At 47.0% G+C, this 16,794-nt stretch overlaps 1 protein-coding gene across 1 annotated transcript in view; it reads left to right on the top strand.

Moving 5' to 3' along the window:
- Rhbdl3 (rhomboid like 3) overlaps positions 1-14,866 on the top strand; it is a 55,138-nt gene extending 40,272 nt beyond the window's left edge. The window contains exons 8-9 of the mRNA XM_052193983.1: positions 5,976-6,036; positions 12,383-14,866. Coding sequence (XP_052049943.1) covers positions 5,976-6,036; positions 12,383-12,654 — 333 coding nt within the window. The 3' untranslated portion in view covers positions 12,655-14,866. The remainder of the gene's footprint in view (positions 1-5,975; positions 6,037-12,382) is intronic.
- Positions 14,867-16,794: the final 1,928 nt, after the last annotated feature.

Genomic DNA, 16,794 nt, shown 5'->3' with positions numbered 1-16,794 from the left:
TGTGGTAGCATTGTCTGTGACTCCAGTGCTCTTCCAAGGAGGTGGGAGTTAAGAAGACAATCCCCAGAAGCCCGTGGACCAGCTAGTCTGGAAAACTGCAGCAGCAAACAGTAACAACCCTGTCTCAAAACTGTGGACAAGGTTGTCCTTGACCTTCACATGACACCTTGGCAAACTCGGCTTCACTCACAGTCAGACATACAGAAGCACATATATGTGCACATGGACACACACACACACACACACACACAACTTAACAAACCCAGAAAGTGTGTCTGTGTGTGTGATTTTTAAGAAACTTTCAGTTTACACCAAAGAATTAAAGTCAGAAACTATTTCAGCCAAAGATGTGGCTCAGAAAAAGTCTTTCAATCAAGACTTCTTATTTTAAACACTGGAAATAGAAAGATCCACCTGACAGAATCATTTATTAATTGCCTGCTGCCGCGCCCGTAAGCCATAGTTCCATTTCTAAATATGCATCCTATTTACTCACACTTTGCTGTGTGTTCGATGTTTTCCTAAAATATTTGAGAAGCAAATCTTTGCAAACTGAAATTGATTGTCAAAGCTCAAGAAAGATAGCTGCTAAAAACAAAGAAAAAACCTCTGCCAGAAGGCTTATGTAGTTAAGTGAAGAGCCTTCGTAGGAGAGATAAACCACCCTCATTTATGTGTCATGCTTCCATGGTGTGTGTGTGTGTGTGAGTGTGTGTATATGCGTGTGAGATTGTGTGTGATTGTGTGAGTGATTGCGATTGTGTGTGTGAATGTGTGTGTGATTGTGTGCTTGTATGTGTATGTATGATTATATGTGTGTATGTTTGTGTATGTGTGATTGTGTGTGTGAGTGTGTGAGTGATTGTGTGTGATTGTGTGTGTGTGTGTGTGTTGTACTGAGCATTGAAGCCAGGGCCTCACACATGCTAGGCAAGTGCTCTTAATTGGTTAGGTGAACATGATGTGAGGGAGACTGGTTCCCTATTTGTTCTCTGGCTGAGTCACTATCTTACCCTATGGGGCTGTGGGAGAGAATGGAATTAAAGGGCCTGTGAAAGGTCTGGTTCCCCAGGGGCCTGGCTCTTCCACACTTAGAGCAGAGACAGCGCCTGCTGTGTGAGACTCCTTTCCTGGTGTTCCAAGGCATTTCTTTCTTAGCAGGAATAATGGGTCTGTAAAAATAAGCAGTGGAAGGGCAGAGAAGCCTCGGAATTTAACCCCTTCACTGCTGGGGAATTGCAATTCCCTTGGCTCCCTGAGCAGCCTGGTAGAGAAGAAAGGCAGACAAAATGTTTCACAATCTCTTAGAGGGCGCTTGTGGACTGGGGCGGGGCCGGGGGTAGGAGCATGTGGAACTGATATGGCAGAGTGAACTTATCATGTTTTTCCAGGGTCTGGATTAGACTGAGATTTTACATTATACTAAGATTAGACATTGATAGGATGCCCATATCATATAATTAGTATTTTATGCTTGTTAATTTGTTTCATTCTCTTTTTAATATTTATTTATTTAATTATTTTATGTATATGAGTACACTGTAGCTGTACGGATGGTTGTAAGCCTTCATGTGGTTGCTGGGAATTGAATTTAGGACCTCTGCTTGCTCTCTGGTCAGCCCCTCTCACTCAGTCCCTGCTTGCTCTGGCCCAAAGATTTATTTATTATTATAAATAAGTACACTGTAGCTGTCTTCAGACACACCAGAAGAGGGCGTCAGATCTCATTACGGATGGTTGTGAGCCACCATGTGGTTGCTGGGATTTGAACTCAGGACCTTCGGAAGAGCAGTCAGTGCTCTTAACCACTGAGCCATCTCCTCAGCCCCAATTTGTTTCATTCTTTACAATCATCTGATAAAATTGGTGATTGACATAGGGACTGTTTGTGTCAAATTCACTGGAGAAAAGGGAGTTAAGAGCTTCCCCAGTGATGGCCATGTCAGATCAAGAATAGACACTGTGATACGTTCATTTATTTATTTATTACCTCCTCTGTGCCACCACCTCTGCTTTATGTAGTGTACAGGGCTTTGTGCATGCGAGGGAAGCACTCTACAACTGACCTGTATCCTCAGCCCTGGATCGTGTTCTTCAGGCTGATCCCAGATGAAGAACAGAAGGGGCACAGAGGCGGAAGACCTCTGCAACGGAGGGCAGCTGAGAAACGCTAACTTACTCTACCTGATTATGTCTGCAGACCCAGTGAAAGAGACCACGTCTGCGTATCAGCATTGAGGCCTTGCACATACTTGTAACCCAACACTTAGGGGGCCAAGGCGGGAGATCACACTTGGAAGCCAACCTGGCTATATAGCAAGAATATATCTCAAAACACCAAAGTAGTCAGCATTGGTGGCACACGCCTTTGATCCTAGCACTTGGGAGGCAGAGTCAGCAGATCCCGAGTTTGAGACCAACCTGGTCTACAAAATGAATTCCAAGACAGCCAGAATTACACAGAGAAACCCTGTCTCAGAAAACAACAAAAATTATCTTTATTGTTCTTATTCATATGTCACTGTGAATAGATGGCACACATGCTCAGGTGCCTATGGGAGCCAGAAATCATAGGTTACTTGGAGTAGAGTTACAGATGGTTGTGAGCCTCCCAAAGTGAGTGCTAGGACCTACCCAGGTCTTCTGAAAGACAAATATGCAGTCTTAACCACTGAGCTGTCTCTCCAGCCCCCAAATTGACCATCTTTTTAAAAAATTATTTATTTTAGGCAGATGGGTGATTTGCTTGCATGCACATATGTGCACTGCCCCCTAGGGCCTGAGAAGGCCAAAAAAGGGCATGGAATCCCCTGGAACTGGAGTTCCAGGCAGTAATGAGTCCCTGTGTGGGTGCTGGGAATCAAACCTAGGTCCTCTGCAAAAGTTGTCAGTGTGGTTAACCATTGAGCAATCTCTCCAACACCCAAAATTCACTTAAAAGAAAAAAATGTTCACTGGCGGTTTGCCTGTGTGTATGCCAGTGTGAGGTTACCAGATTCCCCTGGAGCTGGAGTTACCGACTCCATCTCCCTAGACCCTCATTTTTTTTTAAAGTCCTTTCGAGGTACTTTCAAGGCAGGGTTTCTCTGAATTTCTCAGTGTAGCCTGGGTTGTCCTGGAACTTACTTTGTAGACCAAGCTGGCCTCAAACTCACAGAGTTTCTTCTTCTTCATGAGTGCTGGGATTAAAGATGTGTACTACCACCGCCTGGCCAGAATTCACTTTTTGTTTTGTTTTGTTTTGTTTTTTGGATTTGGTTTTTTCAAGACAGGGTTTCTCTGTGTAGCCCTGGCTGTCCTGGAACTCATTCTGTAGACCAGGCTGGCCTCGAACTCAGAAATCCGCCTGCCTCTGCCTCCCAAGTGCTGGGATTACAGGTGTGTGCCACCACAACCGGCCCAGAATTCACTTCTTAAGAAATCATTTTCCTTTCTTCCATCCCTGCCCCCTTCTTTCTTCTTTCTCCTGGGACTAGAGCCCAGGGTCTTGTTCTTGCTAAGGAAGCACTCCTGCCATTCCACCTCCTTCCTACCCCATGTTCCCATTGCACGTCCAGCCGGGGCAGCAGACAGCCCCCTGCCATCTATCTACAAAGCTTTTTTTTTTTTTTTATTCTGAAACTGAAGCATGTGCCTGTGATCCCAGCATCTGAAGGCCATGTGGCCCACCACCTACCACCTTCGGGCTCAGAGGCAGGAGGTCCACTTCAGGAACTGGGTTCCTGGTCCATGGGGAACACTGACCCCTCTTTTGTTCCCTGTCTCTGTGGTAAAGTACCTTGATAGACACTAACAGTCCCTGTGTCACCCTGCCATCTGCTTCTAAAGAGGATCTAGCAAGCAGATGTTAGACTTTGTCTTTTAAGAGGGCCGTGTGTGCCCACCTCGCTAATGAAGAGGGCTGGCTGGCTGCACCGGGTCTCAGCATGCTTCCTGTTGGGGGCCTGGAACTTGCTGTCTTCCAGTCTTCCCAGCTGATCCTCCTTCTCCTCCTCTCCCTCCTTCTCTACTTCCTAGTCTTCTTTAACTATGAAAGATTTTAAGTTTATTGAATACAAAACACTTGTTATTTACAAAGCAATTAGAAAAATAACTTACCAGACAGTACATTTTAAAATACTTTTTACCTGTTTTATTGTATTCACTTCTGTGTCTGGGACTGGGCAATGTGTGTACCATGTGTGTCAAGGTTAAAGGACAATTTGCAGGAATCACTTCTCTTCCCTTTGTAGGTCCTGGGGATCAGATTATATTTGGCAGTAAGCCATCTAGCCAGCCAACGAGTATGTTTAAAAAAAACAAACCCACAAAACTGTAATTGTGAATTTTTTTGTTTTGTTTTGTTTTTGTTTTTGTTTTTGTTTTTTCAAGACAGGGTTTCTCTGTGTACCCCTATCCTGTCCTGGAACTCACTCTGTAGACCAGGCTGACCTCCATCTCGGAGATCCATCTGCCTCTGCCTCCTGAGTGCTGGGATTAAAGGTGTGCTTCACTACCACTACTTTTCCGTCTGTCTGTCTGTCTTCCTTCCTTCCTTCCTTCCTCCTTCCCTCCCTCCTTCCCTTCCTCCCTTCCTTCCTTCTTTCCCGCCTCCTCCTCTTCCTTCTTTTGGTTAGGAACCCTTTTCTTCATCTTAAGAAAATGAAACTCCTAGAAGTTACAGCTTGTTCACAGCATTAAGACATTAGAATACTGGGCTGAAGAGATGGCTCAGTGGGTAAGAGCACCGACTGCTTTTCCGAAGGTCATGAGTTCAAATCCCAGCACCCACATGGTGGCTCACAACCATCTGTAAAGAGATCTGACACCCTCTTCTGGTGTCTGAAGACAGCTACAGTGTACTTACATATAATAAATAAGTAAATCTTAAAAAAAAAAAGATATTAGAATACTTCAAGCAAGTTCTGATTAATAAAAAAGAAAATTTTCTCTACCATTTTTTCCAAGGCTTGTTTCCCTCCAAGTCCCCCCAATGGGACAGAGTGAACGGATGGGAGGGAACCCTGGCTGTTCGCTCTTCAGCCAGGCCTGGCTCCTCTCTGCCTCAGGCTTGCCTCATGGTGGGACTGTGCTTTGTACTCTGCAGAGGAGCCTTTCAGAGGAACCCCGCCAGGAGTCTTTTGTAAAATGAAAAATCCTTTTGTAAAGTGAATAATTGTATTCTGTTTATTTGCTCTGGAGGCTTAGAGTCTTTTTGAGATTTTCTGGGGAGAGAGAGACTTGTTTGCAGGCTATCTGGCCACTCTCCTCCTCGAGCTCACTCCTCAGGTGCTGAAGCCGCATTTGGTACCTCCGTGCTCCGTGACAAGAAACTCATGATCCCCACAGCGGGCCCTTAGGTTTCGTGCATATTAGAGATGGCCTCGTCTGGAACAAGAGCAGAGATTGCACGCTGTGGTGGCTCAGCTTGTTACAGTGACTGTGACCCCTGAATTGGAGGGTCATGGTCCTCGCTCACTCTTCACAGGCCTGGTTCTTACCCTGATGGCTCCAGTTTGACTCTGCCGGGTGTCCTGTCCCACATTTCTTGTTACCCATGGGCGGCCACAGCAAAGAATCCAGCTCTCAAGGAGTTCACTGTCTGAGGGGGATCTACATGCTGTGTAGACGTGGGATAAACTTACCACTGTCTGAAATCTTAAAGCCATGCTGGGCCGGGCAGTAGTGGCACACGCCTCTAATCCCTGCACTTGGGAGGCAGAGGCAGGTGGATTTCTGAGTTCGAGGCCAGCCTGGTCTACAGAGTGAGTTCCAGGACAACCAGGGCTACACAGAGAAACGCTGTCTTGGAAAAAAAAACCAAAACCAAAAGTAAACAAACCAAAACAAACAAGCAAAGCCTTGCTGGAATGTTCTATTGCCAAGCCCTAGCCCTCACTCTGCACTCATGGAGTGGCTTCTTTTAACGTCAGGGCTGTTACCTGAAGAGGAGGGGCCAGAACCCAAACTGACAGAACTCTCTCCCTTTCCTCTAGAACTGGTCAGGCATGAAGTGCCAATTCAAGCTGCTGCGGATGGCTGTGGCCTTGATCTGTAGTGAGTACAGCTGGGCATTCGGGGAGGGGTGTTGGGTGTGTGTGTACAGGCTCTGTCCTTCTGTCCTTCTGTCCTTCCCCTTCAAGAGCCTGTAGTAAAGGGAGGCCTATCAGTAAGCAAGGTGCCCAAGGCAGGGACACTCTGAGAATGTCTCTTTATAGTGCTTAGTTCTTGTTAATCTGTTTTTGTTTTGTTTTTTGAGAGAGGGTCTTATGTAGTCCATAATGGCCTTGAACTCTCTAATTAGCCAAGGATGGCCTTGAACTTTTGATCCGTCTTGCTTCTCAAATGCTGGGATTAAGGCTCCTGTCACCACAGTGGTTTTTATTGGAGCTGGGATTTGTGTGCAGGGCAAGCACTGCACCATCTGAACCGCATCACCCAGACCCTTCCTAAACTTTAAAAAATGGTTTTTATTTCATGTATGCATATGTGTTGTTTGTCTTTATGTCTATGAACCACATGTATGTCTTGTGCCTAAGGAGGTCAGAATAGGGCATCAAATCTCCTAGAACTGGAATAATAGAGTTAGGAGCCACCATGTGGGTGCTGGGAACTGAACCCTGGTCCTCTGCAACAGCAGGCTGGGGACAAAGGGTTGAGCTTTTAAAAAATTTATCGATTTACTTTTATGGGCATAGATGTTTGGCTTGCATGTATGTCTGTGTACCATATGCACGAAGTGCCAAGGCAGACCAGAAGGGGGCATCAGATTCCCCTGGAGTAAGTTACAGGCAGTCGTGAGCCATCGTGTGGGTGCTGGGACTCTGAAGAACAGCCACAGCAGTCAAGCAGCGCACGCCTTTAATCCCAGTATTTGGGAGGCAGAGGCAGGCAGATCTATAGGGCTAGTTCCAGAACAGCTAAGACTACGGAAAGAAACCTTATCTCCAAGCCAAACCAAAGACCAAATAACAACAACAGCAACAACAGGAAGAGCATTACTCGTAACTGTGTAACTGTTAAGCTATCTCTCCAGCCCCCACCACTTCCACCAAGAACAAAGCAAAAAGAAACCCTTTCCGTTTTAGTAGAGTCACAGACTGTAGTGACTCCCGCGTGCAGCTTGTGCTGGACACGTCGGGACAGGTCAGCTGTACCAACTGAGATGCCTAAACATAAAGGCTAGCTGTACTCAGCATCTGACTGAGTATAAGAGGGTACGTCTTGAACTTCGCAGTTCACCCCAGCACTTGACAGGCTAAGGCAAGAGGAACTCTGTGAGTTCAAGGCCAGTGTGGTCCATGTGACCAGTTCCATATATAGTGAGACTCTGGTCTTTGCTACGTTGTGGGTTCTTCCCCCCCCTTATGCCCCCTTCCCGGTTTCACCCTCTATTGTTGCAGGGTATCTGATCACACTGTGAAAACAGTGACTGTGTTATTTACTGGAAAACCCTGTTTGCAGTTGTGGTGTGGTTAAGACTTTAGCACACTCCTTTAATGAAGGTAAAGTTAGTTTGTAGAAGGAAACAGCCATGTTTGAAAGTGATGTCTAATTGAGTGTCAGACGAAATGATGAGTCTGAGAAAAAGAGGATATGCCCAACTGTCACAGAAAGAGAAGATAGGCTACTTAAGGGAGAGCATCACTGAGAAAAAGAGAGGGGGCAGTTTTACCAGGGACACACACACACACACACACACACAGAGAGAGAGAGAGAGAGAGAGAGAGAGAAAGAAATCCCTGGTTTGTATTGTTTCTTCTTTGAGCATGACTACAACCAATCCTATCCCACTATTGGGGCTCTACCAGGAATTATCATTTATATACACTCTGAAATGTTCCCAGAATTCCAAATGCCATACAAGCAGAAACTCTGCAGCTGTCAGAAGCACGCCTCTGCTAGAGCATGATGCAAATTATGGTCAGCTGCTGTGACAGTCCAAAACAATTCCCATTCCTACACCTGAGAATAGAACAAACACTTTCTAATAATATTTCTGTGTTTTTTTATATGTAGTTTATTTTTATTTTATGTACATTGGTGTTCTGCCTGCAGGTATGTCTGTGTGAGGTATTGGATCCCTGGAACAGGAGTTACAGACAGAGGTGTGCTGCCATGTGCGTGCTGGGAATTAAACCCTGGGCCTCTGGAAGAGCAGCCAGTGATTTTGACCACTGAGCCATCTCTCCAGCCCTTCTGGTTTTGTTTGTTTGTTGTTTTTTAAGAAACCCAAATTCCAGAAATCTTAATACAACTCTGTCTAAAAAGCAGGGAGGGGTGACGGTGTTCCTGGCAGAGGTACTGCAGGAATAGGGCTTGGCAGTCAAAAGATCATGGCAGAAAAAAACGGACTTGGGGCTGTTTATGACAAGAAATAAAGCCAATGAGATCTTAGGAGTTAGATGATGGTGGCTTTAAAGGCAAACGCAGAAGCATCCATCCTCATGCATGCACTGAGAGGCCACTGAAGGCTTACAACAGGAGAGAGGCTGAAGGATATGACAGGTAGAAACATAGCAGCACTGTGATGTTGAAAAATGGATTTAGGGCTAGAGAGATGGTCAGCAGTTAAGATCACTGACTGTGCCAGGCGGTGGTGGCGCACGCCTGTAATCCCAGCACTCTGGGAGGCAGAGGCAGGTGGATTTCTGAGTTCAAGGACAGCCTGGTCTACAGAGTGAGTTCCAGGACAGCCAGGGCTATACAGAGAAACCCTGTCTTGAAAAAAACCAAATCCAACCCCCCCCCCCCCCCCCCCCGCAAAAGATCACTGACTGCTCTTCCAGAGGTTCTGAGTTCAAATCCCAGCAACCACATGGTGGCTCACAACCATCTGTAATGAGATCTGACTCCCTCTTCTGGTGTGTCTGAAGACAGCTACAGTGTACTTACAAATAATAAATAAATAAATCTTTAAAGAAAAATGGATTGAGGGGTTGGAGAGATGGCTTGGTGGTTAAGAGCACTTGCTTTGAAAGTATGTGGATCTAAGTTCAAATCCCTATCACCCATATAAGAAAAGCCAAACATGGTATACTTGCCTGTAATCCTAGCATAGGGGCTGGATTCCTAGCCAGCTTATTCTAAACAGTAAGCTGCAAGATTCAGGTTCAATTAGAGACACTGTCTTAAAAAAAAAAAAAAAAAAAAGGTAGAGGGGCTAAAGAAAGTTAAGAGCATTTGCTAGTCTTGCAGAGGACCTGGATTCAGTTCCAAGTACCCACACAGCAGTTCACAACTATCTGTAACTCCATTTCCAGGGTATATGACACCCTCTTCTGGCATCCACAGGTACCAAGCATGTACACGGTCTTAGGGTTTCATTGCTGTGGAGAGACACCATGGCCATGACCAAGGCAACTCTTTTTTTTTTTAATGGATTTATTTATTTTATATATTTGAGTACACTGTAGCTGACTTCAGATACACCAGAAGAGGGCATCGGATCCTATCGCAGATGGTTGTAAGCCACCATGTGGTTGCTGGGAATTGAACTCAAGACCTCTGGAAGAGCAGCCAGTGCTCTTAACCGCTGAGCCATCTCTCCAGCACCAAGGCAACTCTTATGAAGGACAACATTTCATTGGGGCTGGCTTACAGGTTCAGAGGTTCAGTCCATAATCATCATGACAGGAAGCATGGCCGTGTCCAGGCAGGCATGGCGCTGAAGTAGCTGAGAGTTCTACTTCCTGATCTGAAGGCAGCCAGAAGGAAACTATCTTCTGAACACAGGCAGGAGTCTCTTCTTCTTCATCACTGGGTGGAGCCTGAGCACTAGGTGCCCTCAAAACCCACCTACATAGTGACACATTTCCCCTAACAATGCCCCCTCCTACTAGTGCAACTTCCCATGGGCCAAAGCATATTCAAACCTCAACACACAGTACACACACACACACACACACACACACACACACACACACACGCGCGCGCAGTAGAAGGGGGATGGACCTAAAGCCTCAGTGCTTGTCCTGAAATATAAAGAGGTAAATCTAAAGGGAATCATAGTGTCAGTAATAGAGAACAGAGACAAATATTCTTTAGTTTCCAAAACTAAAGAATGTGTATGGAGAGCATATAATTAGGTTTAATTTGTAAGTATCAACTTGAGATTCAGAGGGTTTCAAGATCACCCAGCTCAAAGGCAGTACACCCAGAGTATTTAAATATGTCATTACTTTCCTTGCCACTCTTACTTTAGGCCTTTGGGAAGTCAAGTGCAGCTTCTGCTTCTGCCTTCTCCTTCCTTCTCCCTCTTCCTTTCTTCCTTCCTTCCTCCTCCTCCTTCTTCCAGAAAATCCACCGGAAACATCATAAGTCTGGGACTGGAGAGATGGCTCAGTGGTTAAGAGCACTCACTGTTCTTCCAAAAGGTCCTGAGTTCAATTCCCAGCACCCACATGGCAGCCCACACCTGTCTGATGTCCTCTGGTGTGCAGATATACATTCATGCATTCATGCAAAGTGCCCAAATACATAAATAAATAAACCTTTTTTTTTCAGTCATAAAAGCTAAAACAGTGATGGAGAGGTGGTGTCCATCATCTTTTACACCCCACTTCCTTTTATTTACTTATTTACTTATTTATTTATTTTTGGTTTTCTCTATACAGAGACAGGGTTTCTCTGTACGGCCCTGGCTGTCCTGGAACTCACTCTGTAGACCAGGCTACACCCCTTTTCTTAATTGGCTCCAGGAAATAAGCTCAGCAGGAAAACGCCACCAGGTTGGCATAGCTGAACAGGCCCTGCTACTCCTTTTCCACCCTCTGCTGGCTGTCCTTGGAATTTATCAGTGCGCAAGGGAAGGTTCCTGGGTGGAATGGTTAAAGGAGGAAAGAGGCACTCTTGGTACAGAAAGTGGTACGACATTGCCGTCAAAGGGCTGTCTTTTAATCTGCCAGATTTGCCTTGGTTTCCAGGTCTGTACAATAAAGCTAGTACCTTCTCTCTCAGGGACTGAGGAGATGATGGCTCAGTGGTTAAGAGTGCTGGCTGGGGGTTGGGGATTTAGCTCAGTGGTAGAGCGCTTGCCTAGCAAGCGCAAGGCCCTGGGTTCAGTCCTCAGCTCTGTTAAAAAAAAAAAAAAAAAAAAAGACAAGAGTGCTGGCTGTTCTTCCAGAGCACCCAAGTTTAGGTCTCAGAACCCACACTGAGCAGCTCACAAAAACCTGTAACTCCAGCTCCAGCTCCAAGAGATATTCTGACCTTGGCAACACCCACATGTGCCTCTCTCTCTCTCTCTCTCTCTCTCTCTCTCTCTCTCTCTCTCTCTCTCTCTCTCACACACACACACACACACACACACACACACACCTGTGATGAAAACCTAAAAGGAAAAAAAATGGCTTTATGGTGCATGCCTTTAATCCCAGGACCTGGGAGACAGATCTCTATGAGTTCAAGGACAGCCTTGACTGCATTGAGTTTTAGGATATCTGGGAAGCCATAGTAAGGGCACACACTGAAGAGGAAGGAAGGAAGGCAGGCAGGCAGGCAGGCAGGCAGTCCTTTTACCATGCCTTGAGCACCGGCACAAGTGATGGCACTAAGAACTGGGCCATAGCAAATGGAGTTCAGACTCAGTGTGATTCCTCCGCTATCCTTGTGCCCTCGTCACCCCTTTCTCCTGAGCACCATGGCACCAGCTCTCAGGATTTTCTGGAGGTCCCTAACTAACATGTGGAAACACGCCTCAGAGTGCCATGCTCAGTGCACACAGAAGTTGTTGGCCAGGTTCTACTTGTGCAGCCAGGCTCACTCATGCTGAACCTTTATACCAGTGGACAGATGAAGAAATGTCCCCAGGATGTAGTGTGACCACCGAGATACCAGGGCCTTTGGACAGAGCTGTGCCTTTCTTAGGGTCTTCTAGCAGGGCCCCTCTCAACATTCAGATGACAAGCCAAATGTCTTTTCTTGAGAGGCCCTGTCTGACATTTCCTCAAGAGGCCTTTTTTTTTTTTTTTTTTTTTCCCTCGAGACAGGGTTTCTCTGTATCACCCTGGCTGTCCTGGAACTCACTCTGTAGACCAGGCTGGCCTCGAACTCAGAAATCCGCCTGCCTCTGCCTCCCAAGTGCTGGCATTAAAGTCATGCGCCACCACAGCTCAGCTCAAGAGGCCCTCTTGAGAATGCCCTGCCTTGTGCCCAGCTTGGATTTTCTATTGTTTCTTTTTGCCTCATGCCTGAATCTCTTAATGAAATGGCCTTGTGAATGTAATTGATTGATGATTTATCACCAAGCCCCACAGACTCTTGGGATAGTTTTGTCTCCTTGATTACTGCATCTGGCCTCATGACATGAGTTAATGGACACTGGGTGGTTGATGTGCCTGATCTCTCCCCAGCCCCTGCCTGGGACCATGCTATGATGGCTCTCTGTCTCCTCCCTTTGCAGTGAGTATGGAGTTCGGAAGGGCTGTATGGCTCCGTTTCCACCCATCGGCTTACCCCCCGTGCCCACACCCAAGCTTTGTGGCACACTTGGGTGGCGTGGCTGTGGGCATCACCCTGGGCGTGGTGGTTCTCAGAAACTATGAGCAGAGACTACAGGACCAGTCGCTGTGGTGGATCTTTGTGACCATGTACACCATCTTCGTGCTGTTTGCCGTCTTCTGGAACATCTTTGCCTACACACTGCTGGACTTGAAGCTGCCACCACCCCCTTAAGGGACCAGAGGACCAAGGCGGGGAGGGGAAACAGAAGCACCCAGAGGAAGTACCCGCATCTGCTTCTCATCTCCAATTCAGTGAGAGCACGGAGAGCCGGAGACTCTTGGAGCTGGAGAGTGTGTGTTGCAGATACATGTCGCTGCTGTCTTTTTCCTAGTCTGGTCTGATATGGAGTCAGGGGTAAGGTCTGAGGCAGGGTGAGAGTGGCTGTCCCTGTGGCTTGGGCCTGTCCTGTGTGTTCCCTCTCACTGCCACAGAGTGAGCAAATAGCCCTCTTCCCTAGTCTCCACCTGGGAGATACTGAGACACAGAGAAGTTCTGAGGATAGCCACAGCCAGACTTGCCACAGCCCAGAGGTGACTGTAGGCTAGACCAAGTTCTCTCTGCAGCTCAAGGTCTGGTGCTCTGGTGACAGATATGATGGTGGGGGCAGGGAAAGCTCAGAGCAAGCCAGGCTCGGGTCCTGACAATGGGTGCTATGGCATGGCCCTGAGGGCTGGGCAGGGAGATGCTATTCGTTCCAGGCCTCCTTCTTGCCAGCCCAGGTTCCTCCCTCTTCCTGCCCGTAGTCAAGAGCCAGCATCTCACACCATCGCTCTGCATCCATGCAGCCAGCATCTCACACCATCGCTCTGCATCCATGCCCTATGTGGACTGTAGGGTCTTTTCTTTCCTTTCTACTGCCCTGACCCTACTTTGTGCCTCTCTCTTTGGGTGTGGAGACAGGGTTTTGGGGTGTGTGTGTATGCATGTGTGTCTGTGGGTGTGTGTGTCGGAAGCTGCAGAGGAACTGAGAGACAGTGTACACATAGGGGTACCTATCGGGGATTTCTGGAATGGGTAGCGGCAGTGTGCTCGATTGCTCGCTCAGTGGCCTTCTTTTTAGCATCATGCACCCCCACCCTTCCCCATCTGCCCCCAAACACCTGCTGAGCACCACTGACAACTGTCAAGCTAGAGGGAAGACCAAAGCACTGCCAGGACATTTGGGAGGAAACTCTCAGCTGTATTCTTCTGGTTCTCTTGGAGTAGCTTTCATGTCTGTACTGCCACCTGTAGAAGGAAATCTTTGGGATGAAAGAAAGCCCAGGACAGTGATCGTGTGGCCATCTCTCCATGTGAATTGGTGGAACAAGAAGCTGTAGTAAAATATATTTTAGTGAAAATCTTAGCCTCAGAGAAGAATGGGGGAGGGGGGAGTATCCAGAGTGGGAGCTGCTCTAGGCTTAGGCGGCTCCATGCAGAGGGACTTGGAGATAATCCTACAGGGACATGAGATGGGGGAGTGGCCTTGTAAGTGCTGCCCTTATCCCAGCAGCCTGGGGTGCCAAGTCGGGTGTAAGGGAACCAGAGACTCAGAGCCCAGGACCTCTGCTCCTCTGAGACAGCCAGGCTGGCACTAGGATCCCTAAGTGGAGGCCATGAAGCAGATGACCTTCATACTGCCTTTGGGACTCGCAGCCCCTGGGATGAGGAACCGCAGGTCTGAGATGTGAGGAGCAGAGTGCGCAGGATCGAGGCAGGAGGATGGGAACTGCTCCTGGTCCTCTCACCATCCCACAACACTTCTCAGGTGCTCTCCATTCTCCTGAGTCCCTCAGCCCTTCCTCTCCAATGTGGCCACCCATCACGGCTGGGATCCACTCCTCATGCTGGTGGCTGTAGGTTGGCATCAAAGGTGGGGAATCCCCAAACAGCAGCTATGTAGACTAGTTTGCTTTTAAAGGGGAGAGGAATCATGGAAAGCAGAGAAAGGAAAACAGGCCTTCAAAAAAGAGGAATTTCTCTTTAATGACACCGTTCATCACTTGTTTGGGTTTTTTTTAGTTAGGAGAAGCTCCCTAAGGGGGCTCTTTTGACTCTCCATTTCCATTTGAACCATTCTTGCCTAGAGCATTAGTGGAGGCATCACTCACCGAACCCAGATTGTCCTCTAGTGTCCAATTCAGTTTGCAGATAATGAGGATTACCCAGTGCCGTGTGCTTCCCAGGCTGCAAATCGTGGACTCTCCTCTGCCTTAAAAACAGTGTCGTCAGTGAGCTGCCCCTCCCAGGACTGAGTGAAAATTAAAACACTAGCCGCAACGTTGGTTTCTAAATATTTTTGTATTGTGTACATTCTGTATATTTTTGTTGTAACATATTATTTGAGCACAGATTCCATTAAAGATTTTTTTAAGCTATTGGTTATTCAGGAAATGACCTCAAGGGCTGCCATGCTACCTGCTTTGTCTACGTCCAGTTCATGGTGGGTGGGGAGGGTGAAAACGGGCAGTGGTGGTTGGTGGGTTTGGGCACTGGTGATTGGCACTGTCTTCCTTAACCTAAGAGTGGCTGGTGAAAACTAAAGGTTCTTCCCATGAAAACACACGCACACAGAGTGCTTCCTGGACAGTTTTAGAGGTGGGTGTCAGCAGATAGGGAGTCTCAGCCCCGTCCCCTCAGGCCTGTTGCCCCTTCCACTCCTCCAGCTCTGAGAGCCTCCCTCCAAGCCGCTCTAGGGATTGACAGCTGGCCAGGGAATGAACAAATGACAAATATGTGGACTCAAGGACGGAAATGCTGGGATTGGATGGTTGTGGATGGAAAACCCACAGCCCCGCCCCACGAGCTCAAAGTGTTTATACATCCTGCTGAACAGGGAAGTCAGGGTATGGCGTCCAGCTGAAGGAGGAGGTGAGTGTAGCTAACCTCAGGTAGGCACAGTCTCTCTATAGACATGGTCTTCAGGCCATAAACATGCGGACGGGCAAAATTATGGTAGACATTTTCTCCGCAGTCTCTCTATTCACACACAGACCAGAGGAAGCCTTCCCATTCCTCTGAGTCTCAGCCAGGGAAGGTGTTGCTACTCCCATGGGGGATGACACACTGGGGTCTTTGACATGGCCTTGCCTATGTTAACAACACATGTACTCAGGAATATATATGTGTATATATACATACATACATATATATATATATATACACACACACACATATATGCACACATACATATGTATATATAGATATACAGATATATATGTATATATGGTGTATATATATTTAATATGCTATACATATTATATATATATTATACTTTCATATGATTAATATATGTACACATGCCCATGTATTAATTATATATGTATATATTAATCATACATATTTGATTACTATGATAGTTATTATCAGTGAAGTCTTTGAGATGTCCTAGAGACCTCTTTCTATCCCTCAGTAAGCCTCATGCTTCCAGGTTTCATCAACACCGTACTCTTGAAGAACAGTGCATAGTCAAGTTCACATCCAGAAGGGGATGGAAGCTGGGACTCTGGATGTCTAACAGCTGAGCTGGCTTTGCATGGATGAAGGCTTGGAGAAACCAAGTGGGCACCCACCTTTTCCAGGTCAGCAGCAGCCTGTGTACCGGTCCAGCTAAACACTGTTTGAACGCTGGAGGATTAAATTGCCCTGTTAAGTACAGAGTGGGGGTGATTTCCCTTCACATCAATTTCCTATGTATTATTGTAAAATGTTTGAAAACACTGCAGGAGCCATCTCGGAACAAAGATCAGGAGTGCAGTTGGTTCAGGCTGACTGAACACCCACTTCTACGTGCATGTGCAGAGCTGGGTCTCCTGCAGGGCCTTTCCACGGGGCGTTGCCAGGCTCCAGCTGCCCGAGGCATTAAGGCAGCTCCTTGGAGAGCCAAAGGCTGCTTTGTCACACTTGCCTTTGGCCTCCTCCCATTTTCCTTTACTTTTCTGTCTCTTCCCTCCTATTTGCTATTCATCAAATAACTTGCTAAGATGTTTACCAATGATAATTTAAGAAATGAAAACAAACCGTCAGTGACACCTTCAATTCCAGCATCGGAGGCAGAGAATAGACAGAGATCCCTGAGTCAGGACAGCCTGGGCTAATCAGAGAAATCCTGCCTTGGGGGGAAAAAGGGGGGAAAAAAGAAAGAATTTACTAAGTTCTTACTTATGCCAGATATGATGGCTTATATATGCTTGGCCCAGGGAGTGGCACTATTAGGAGGTGTGGCCTTGTTGGAGTAGGTGTGTCTGTGGGTGTGGGCTTTAAGACCCTCACCCTAGCTGCCTGGAAGCCACTTTTCAGCTAGCAGTCTTCAGATGAAGATGTAGCGCTCTC

This window comes from Apodemus sylvaticus, chromosome 10, assembly GCF_947179515.1.
Source record: "Apodemus sylvaticus chromosome 10, mApoSyl1.1, whole genome shotgun sequence".
In the NCBI taxonomy this organism is placed as follows: Eukaryota; Metazoa; Chordata; class Mammalia; order Rodentia; family Muridae; genus Apodemus; species Apodemus sylvaticus.
The sequence above is the reverse complement of the archived record's forward strand: the minus strand, read 5'-3'. Positions and strand labels throughout refer to the sequence as shown.